The sequence below is a fragment of the Erithacus rubecula genome (assembly GCF_903797595.1).
Source record: "Erithacus rubecula genome assembly, chromosome: 29".
Lineage (NCBI taxonomy): Eukaryota > Metazoa > Chordata > Aves > Passeriformes > Muscicapidae > Erithacus > Erithacus rubecula.
In genome coordinates, this window is record NC_136681.1 from 1,053,115 (window position 1) to 1,061,570 (window position 8,456).

The 8,456-nt window shown below is 58.7% G+C and overlaps 1 protein-coding gene across 2 annotated transcripts; it reads right to left on the minus strand.

Annotated features, from left to right (window-relative positions):
• GCK (glucokinase) lies at nucleotides 1-8,259 on the minus strand. Of its 2 annotated transcripts, XM_079328986.1 has the most exons (10): nucleotides 7,092-8,259; nucleotides 4,806-4,968; nucleotides 4,538-4,692; nucleotides 4,062-4,181; nucleotides 3,876-3,971; nucleotides 3,463-3,562; nucleotides 1,605-1,788; nucleotides 1,233-1,388; nucleotides 359-592; nucleotides 1-265 (listed from the first exon to the last, which is right to left on the minus strand). In XM_079328986.1, exons 1-10 carry the CDS (start codon nucleotides 7,134-7,136, stop codon nucleotides 121-123), a joined length of 1,398 nt encoding a protein of 465 aa, XP_079185112.1. In that variant the 5' UTR covers nucleotides 7,137-8,259; the 3' UTR covers nucleotides 1-120. The 2 variants fall into 2 exon arrangements, with proteins under 2 accessions (XP_079185112.1, XP_079185113.1); XM_079328987.1 differs by lacking the exons at nucleotides 3,463-3,562; nucleotides 3,876-3,971; nucleotides 4,062-4,181; ... (1 more) ...; nucleotides 4,806-4,968; nucleotides 7,092-8,259 and having other exon boundaries at nucleotides 1,615-1,754.
• Between the last annotated feature and the right edge of the window lie 197 nt (nucleotides 8,260-8,456).

Here is an 8,456-nt window from a genome sequence, read left to right on the forward strand (position 1 = left end):
GAAGTCCACACACACCCCGTTTATTGGGGGGCCGGAGCTGCCTCCTTCCCACGTCAGTGTCTGCTCCCACAGCACTCTGAGCAGGAGCACCAGCCCCTGCCACCCCCCTCTGAGTCCAGCTCACTGCCCCATCATGCAGGCCATCTTGCAGGCCACGGCTGAGATGAGGGCGGCCCCGCGCCCGCTGCCTTCCTCTGACTGGATGAAGGTGATGTCACAGCCAGGCGTCAGCTGCCGCACTGTGGCGTGGAAATGGTCCTTGAAGCTGGGGAGTGGGAACACGGGGTCACAAATGAGCTCAAGGCTTGGGAGATGAAGGGAGAGTATAGGGATGTCATTGGTGTCTGGGGATCCCCACCTGGGATGGAGCTTGTAGACAGAGCCGTCAACACCAACAGTGATCTTGAGGGTGTCCTGGCTGCGGCTCTCCCGCATGCGGTTGATGACACCGGCCAGCCCGGCCGAGCACATCTGGGCGGCCCGTGTGGACACGCTCTCACACACCCGGCGCACAATCTCACAGTCCATCCGGGAAGGCAGCAGCTCAAAGGCTGACAAGATGTTGTAGATCTGCTTGCGGTCATCAGAATCGCTGGGGTGGGGGGAGAAAACGGGGTCAGAAAAGGCTGAAGGGTGGGGACCCTGGGTAAGGTAGCTGGAGAAGGATGGGGGAGTGATGGGATGGGGGATTCCTCACATGGGGCAGTTGTATGGGGTCACAGGATGGGGAACCCCAACTGGGTCAGTCAGAGTAGTTTGGTGTGGGATGATGGGATGTGGGACTGCAACATGGGGCTGCTGTAGTGGGCTGGTGTGGGGTGATGGGACAGAGGGACCTGGAAGTGGGCCCCTCTAATGTGGGGTGACGGGTCATGGAGACCCCAATATGGAACTGAGCAGGTGGGTATGGAATGATGGGATCATGCTGTCTCATCATGATGGGCCCATGACATGGGACACTGTGGTTTGGGTGGCAGAACAAAAGGACTCCAAGATGGGACAGTCAGAGTAGGCTGGTGTTGGGTAACAGGATAAAAGTCCCCCAAAAGAGGCAGTCAAAGCAGACTGGCATGGGATGAGGGAGTAGGGAGATTCCCATGTGGGACACCCAGTGCAGAGTGAGAGCACAGATTCCTCAGTATGTCTGGACCAGTGTGGAGTGAGAACACAGACCTCCCAGTGCAATGCAGCCTGGCAGGCTGGTTTGGGGGTGCCACTCCGCAGCCTCGTACCTCTCAATCTGGGACATGAAGCGGGTCTCAAAGGTCCCACGAGTCTTGAGCTTCTCAGAGGCCTCCCCATTGAAGAGCAGGTTCTCATCCACCAGCTTCAGCAGTACCAGCCGCACAATCTCTCCCATGTACTTCCCCCCAATGATCTTCTCGTACCTGGGGGGGGCATAGGCAAAGGGGCGGCATCAGAGCTGGGATTTGAGGGGCCACATCCCACAGCACCCACTCTTTCCTTCCCCCCGCTCCTCGCTGGGTGTGCTCCCCCGCATGGGCATGGCCCAGGGCGAAGGATGCCCGTGCTGGGACTGAGCCCAGCGTGGCGCAGGGGTTGGGAGTGATGCCCAGGGGAACTGGATCTCTCCTATTCCTTACAGTTGCTGACCGGGGTTAAGTGAGGTCTCGTCCACCACGCGGTCGTACTCCAGGAGGAACTCGTCCAGCTCCCCGGAGGCACCAAAGGCCCCCCACTCCGTGTTGACGCACATCCGCCCCTCGTCGCCCTCCACCAGCTCCACGTTGTGCATCTCCTCCATGTAGCAGGCGTTGCAGCCCGTCCCTGCCGGCAACTGGGGATGGGGCTGGGCGGCGGGGGGGCAGCAGTGACAACCCCCCGCCACAGCCCTCCCATCCCAACTGGCATAAAACTGGGATAGTATTGTGGAACAATGGGGAAGAACTGGAGGGGGTCCAGATGTGCCACAGTTGGGGTTGGGACCCATATGGAGCCTGAGAGACATTCCTCAACCTGGTGACTGGTGACAACTACTTCAAGGGAAGCTCCAGGATATGGGGGAAAGATTTTAGACTAAAAGAGGGGAGATTTAGATTGGATACTGGGAATAAATACTTCCCTCTGAGGGTGGTAGGACTAACATGGGTTATCCAGAGAAGCTATGGCTGCTCCATCCCTGGAAGTGTTACAAGCCAGGCTGCACAGCCTGGTCTAGTGGAGCTGTCCCTGCCCATGGAATGGAGATGGATAATCCTTAAGGACCCTTCCAACCCAAACCATTCTGTGATTTAATGAAAGCTGGTTAGGAGCTTACTACATAGGTCCCAAATCTGTATCCCTACTCCACCTGGCATTTGGGATGCAATAGAATCATCAAATCATAGAATCACAGAATGGTTTGGATTTGAAGGGATCTTAAAATTCATCTCATTCCACCACCCCACCCTGGGCAGAGACACCTTTGACTAGACCAGGTTGCTCCAAGGATATAAAGGAAAAAGCCTCAAGTTGCACTAGGGGATGTTTCTGTTGGATATCGGAAAAATTCCTTCATGGAAAGGGCTGTTCAGCCCTGGCACAGCTGCCCAGGGCAGTGGTAAAGACCCTATCCCTGGGGGCTCAACAGCCATATGGATGTGGCATTTGGGGACATGGGTTAGTGGCAGTCTTAATGCTGGGGGAATGGTTGGACTCGATGACCTTAGAGGTATTCCATCTCAAAGAATTCCATTATTCCATGCTAGACCTCATTTCAGAGTAAAAGAACTGACTGAACAGTCAGCACCTGCTGCTCCATGAGCACCAGGATTCAGTGACTGAGATCATGGCTGAGGGCTGTGCTTGGAGCTGCATGTCCTTGTCCTGCAGTGATGGGGATGGACATCCCTCCTGCTCCCCAGTCCTGCAGTGCTCCACAGCCGTGGCTGGCCACTTGTCCCCACAGCAGGTTCCTGGGGGCTCTGGGCATTGTGCTGAGGCCAGCCCAGCCCCAAGAAGCTGATAAGCATCCTAGCATGCTTTTACCCAGGTGAGGGGACATAGAGCCCAGATGACATGGTTGGCACATGCCTAATGACATTAGAGAGAGTGAAGGGCTGGGGGAGGTAGGGGGCTACTCTCTGTGGAGATTGGGGGATGCAGCCAGCAGGGTTCAAACTCATCCCCACCACCTGGCTCTTTGACACCAGCTGCCTTCCATGGATTCCTGTCCCTACGATGAGGTGTCAGAGCCACCAACAACCTGGGGGCAGGGCAGCCCTGTGGGGACCAGCTGTTATGATGACCACTCCCTTTCTATTCCCAAAGTGCCCCAACCACCATGCTGGGGCCAGGCAATGCCATTGGGTGTCCCAATCACTGGACACCTCAGCAGAGTGTCACTGCCACCTCCTGTCCTTGGTGTGTCTCCCCAAAAAGACAGGAGAAGCAGCAGGGGAGCAGGGCCATGGGACAGTTCCCTATCCCCAGCCACATGTCCTTGTAGAACAGACATCTTACCCACAATCATCCCAACCTCGCACCGGTGATCTTCGTAGTAGCAGGAGATCATCGTGGCCACCGTGTCATTCACCATCGCCACCACGTCCATCTCAAAGTCCTGTGGACAGAGACCATTGTGGGCTCATTGGGGAGTCAGGCTGTCCCACAACAGGCAGGTTTGGGGTAGATGATCCCCAAGGGTGAGGATCTGGGCATGTGTCATGCATATGTGTGCACAAACACATGGAACAGCCCAGAGACACACTCGGCTCCAGCAGCCCCATCATGGGGACAACTATGCTCCAGTGGTCCCTTTCCTGGGGACACACCAGGCTCCAGTGGCCCTGCTGCAGGCACAGCCAGGTTTGAGTGAGCCCATAGCAGGGTCAGTTGGCCGCGGTGGTACCAGCACAGCTGTCTGATCCTCTCACCCCTCGCCGTTTGATGGCGTCCCTCAGCAGCCCCACCACGTTGTTCCCTTCCGCGCCGGAGGCTTTAAAGCCCTTGGTCCAGTTCAGGAGGATGCCCTGGAATGGGGGTCAGACCAAAATGGGGCTGTGGGTGTAGGTGAGGCTTGGAGACCCCTAAGCCCTCATGCTGCCAGGCCACCCTCTCACCTTGTCAATGTCCTCGTGCCGCACAGGGAAGGAGAAGGTAAAGCCCAGGGGCAGCTTTTTGTGCTTCATCTGGTGCTTGTCCAGGAAATCGGAGATGCACTCGGAGATGTAGTCAAAGAGCTGGAAGACAGGAGGTCCAGCCTTTCCCAAGAGATGTCCCCACCCTCCCACTGCCCTTGGGCATACACTGTCCTCCACCATGGGTTCCCTGGCCTGGCCAAACCCCAGCTTCTGCTGGCCGGACAGATGGGGGTGTCCCCTCCAGTGTTCCCATTGAAACACACAGCAAAAGAACTGGGATGGGATGGGATGGGATGGGATGGGATGGGATGGGATGGGATGGGATGGGATGGGATGGGATGGGATGGGATGGGATGGGATGGGATGGGATGGGATGGGATGGGATGGGATGGGATGGAATGGGATGGAATGGGATGGAATGGGATGGAATGGGACGATGCATGTGCTCCACTGACCATCTCAGCTGTCCCAGTCATGGCATCCTCTGGGATGGAATACATCTGGTGCTTCGTCTTCACCTTCCACTGCCCCTCCTCCCCCTCGCCCACTTTCACCAGCATCACACGGAAATTGGTGCCACCCAGGTCCAGTGACAGGAAATCTCCCACCTCTGCAAAGCCAGGGAGAGAAGGTGATGGACTCTTGGTAGCTGAGCCTTTCACATGGAGCTTGATGAGGTCTGAGGAAGGAGTGACAGACAAGATACTGGAAGCGACACCATACCAGAGCCCTCGGGGGTGGAGCGGACATAGGTGGGCAGCATTTTGACAGAGGCTTCCTCATGTGTCTCCAGCTTGAGCCCTCGGTCCATCTCCTTCTGCATCCGGTACATCACCTTCTTCAGGTCCTCCTCCTTCAGACGGAACTCTGACAGGATCTGCTCCACCTGCATACAACACAGCATCAGCCAGGGACCAGTGATATGGGATGCAAGAAATAACCAAGTTTCCCTTTCCCCAGCCCTGGTTTTCCCCGTCAGAACACAGACATTCTGAAATTACTTATCCTATTGCTCTGCCATTCCCCTCCCATTGAACAGAGGCACCAGGGAAGCCACAGGACCGTCATAAGGCACCAAGTCTCCTCCTGGTGCTGCCTGCAGGATGCCACAGTCAGCTCTGGGGTCCTTGGGGACCAGGGTTGGCACTAGGGTTCTGCCATCCCTGTCACCCAACTGAATTTTTTGGATGGTTGTGTAGAAGCCAGCACCATTCCAGCAGTGACATGGGACATCCCATCCTCATGAACCCCAGGGTCATTCCCAGCAAGAAGGACTTCTGGTCATGCCATTGAGGAGCACAGCATCTCCCACCAAGGATATAGGATTCTTTTATGATGAAGATACTGGTGTATCTTTCTTGTTCCCCTGGGACCATCCCTCTCCCTGTATCCCACTGGGAATCATGAATACCATTTTTTGCCCATCAAATGTGGGGCTAATATGGGGCAGAGGGCAGGCAGGGAGGAATATTCTTGGGGATTATTGCCTCGTCTCGCTGCCAGGGAGAGCCGCAGTCCCACTCCAGGGAAGCACCTGGCAAGCAGGATCCGTGTTTATCCTTTCCGTAGCAACCCCAGGCTCTGCGCAGCCTCCATTAGCCGGCAGGGCTGGGGGCAGGTGCCCCGGCTGTCAGATGGAGCCGCAGTCGGCACTCCTCCACCAGCTGCAGTCGGCAGCATTAGGCCTCATTAAGTCACTTGGCTCCGGGTAGGCTCCAATGCTCTTGCCGGCACACAGATGTTTGCCTCGAGGCTGCTGCTTTTTCCTGACAGGTTTTGGGGTAGGGGGCTCAGAAAAGCATTTGGGGTGTAGTTTGGAGCACCCCTTTCCGTGGCTCAGTTCAGCTGCCCTCCATCCTGGCATATCGCCCGGCTCCTAATGCCATAGCTGCAGCACAGACCACCCTGGAATGGAGCTGGGCACCCACAGCAGCATTGTGGTGAGGTTTGCCCTGATCCAGAGGGTGTTTGGCTCAGAATGACTGGAAAAATCCTGCCAGTAAAAGCATGGAGCTGAATTCGATCACCTCTCCTGGGTTGCTGGCTGAAGGTATTTAGTGCTAATCCATCCCACGGCACTGTTTGTTATGGCAACACCAGATCTGCCACGGCCGGAGGGTTCCCGTCCCAAGGCTGGCACCCAGGAGTTCGAATTTTGTTTCTCCAATGTTTTTTCCATCTCAGCACCACATGTCCCTACTCATCTCTTCACTCACTGTCAAAACAAAGGGTTCGGCCCTGCCCTGGCAGGATTTGGGTCTTCCCACATGATGTTATCTGGCTTTCAGCTTCCCATGGAAGTGTTGTGCATCCCACGAAAGGGATGGAGCTGGGAACCATGTGGCTGCTGGCTGCAGTGGCTAGTGATACCCATCTCTGCTGGTCCAGCATGTGACGAGTCCCCTCAGTGTTTCCTTGGTGTCCCCTCGGTGTTCCAGCTGGCAGCAGGGAATGTCTCCACTGTCCTCACCCATGACCCCATGAGCTCAATCCATCTGGGAGAGAATGCTTCCCACAAACGACTGGTTTTTGACTGGGGATGAGCCATGTGCCATCCTGCTGGGTGCCTCAGCGACAGTGATGACAGCCAGCTGAAGGATGTGACAGGTCCCATCTCATCCTGGGGATGCAGCTGCATGGCTGCAAGATGCCCAGGGCGACGGTGAGATGGGAGCACCCCAGCCCAGCAAAATGTCCCACAAATTCTCCCAGTTCCATCATGAGCCCTCAGTGCTGCAGGGCCTCTGCTGTGCTGGGGGTGACCTCAGGGACGGGGACCTCCCTGGGGCACGCTGGGCTGCCCCAAGCTGTCCGGGAGCTGGTGTCCTCCCCACCAGCCATCCTCTGGAATATGTCTGCTGGAACTTTGGGAGATGCTGGGAGCACCTGGCCTCTCACTCCAGGAAAGGCTGGAACCCCGGCGAGGATCCGCACTCTCCCCCACACCCACTGGGCACCCCCTACCCCCCACCCCCTGGGCCCCCAGCACTGCCCTGGGAGCAGCCTCACCTTCTCCTTCCTGCTGCTCTCCATCCTGGCTCGGTGATCCAGCATGGGGGCAGGTGCGGGGTGGGGTGGGCTACGGGCCAAGCCGTGCCCCCCTCAGCCCCCGTGTCCCCACCGTGGTGCCTGGCCCGGGGGAGCCCCCTGCCCTGTCCTGGAGGGTGTCCGGCAGGCTCTGGACTGCTCCGTCCCTTGCTCCGTCCCTCGCCCCACACGCGGATGCTCCACTTTCGCTGTGTTATCTCATCTGACGCTCCAGTCTAGCACCCGCTGAGGGAGTCCCGATGCCCCCAGGCCTCAAGCAGAGGGGCAGGAAGCGGGGCCCGGGGCCCTGGTGGGATCAGCCCTGTCTCCCCACATCCTTTGCTCCGGAGGGGTTCCTCTCACGCTCTCCTGCTCGCTTCCTCAATGTGTCAATAAATCCCCGGGTGGTGCTGGCGCGGGGGTCCTAGCCCGGCGCAGCAGGCTCCGGCACTCCGCCGGGACCCCCTGGGGTGTTGGCGAGGCTCGGCCGGGACCCTCCCCGCAGGGGCCGCTGGCCCCGTCACGCGAAGCACCACGCCCCGGGTCACCCGTGTCCCCGTTGTCATACCAACGGCTCGATGGTGGTGGCAAGCACTCCACCGGCCGGCTTGGCAACCGGCATGCTCCCATGGAGACCGCGGACACAGCGTGGCCTACAGACACCCGCGGAGGGGCGAGGGCGGCTGGGAAGCGCTCCGAGCCCCTGGGATGGGAAAGGATCCAGTGGTGCTGGGATTGACACCCGGCGCCGCAACAGATCGGGGATGGGTGCTGGGTTTGAGGACAGGGATGGAGCCACGTCATCCCCCCGGTGTTGTGGAAACAGGGGACTACGGAGGTCGAGATGGGATGAGGAACCTCGTTCCTCATATTGGTCATGGGTGCTCCCCAAAACCTCCTGGTGTTGGTCCGCGGCAACATCTCCTCAGACACAGAGCCGAGGAGGGTCCCCCGGGAAGCCGCGATGGGTGTCAGGGGTGCAGCCCCTGGGGGACTGCGGGGGCTCTGGGGAGCGCAGAGCAGGGATCCCCCCTCGGGGATGCAGGGTCACCCCACCGTGCCTCACCGGCCCTGCGCAGGGGGTACCGGGGGGCGCAGGAGGGCTCTGGAAGCCCTGCACCTGCGCTGGTGCCCACCCTCAGGAGTCCTCACACCTCTGAGCGGTCGGAAACCCTCGGGAAGGTTCACCCAGCCCTCGTCAGTACAGCTCCACCCCGGGGCAGGACCGCCCCACGGAAGGGTCCCCATTCCACAGGTGTCCCCCAGCACCCAGGCAAGGCTGTTCCCCTCGGGAGGCGCCTCCTCAGAGAGGACCAGCACACTAATAGGGAGAGACCCTCGCACAGG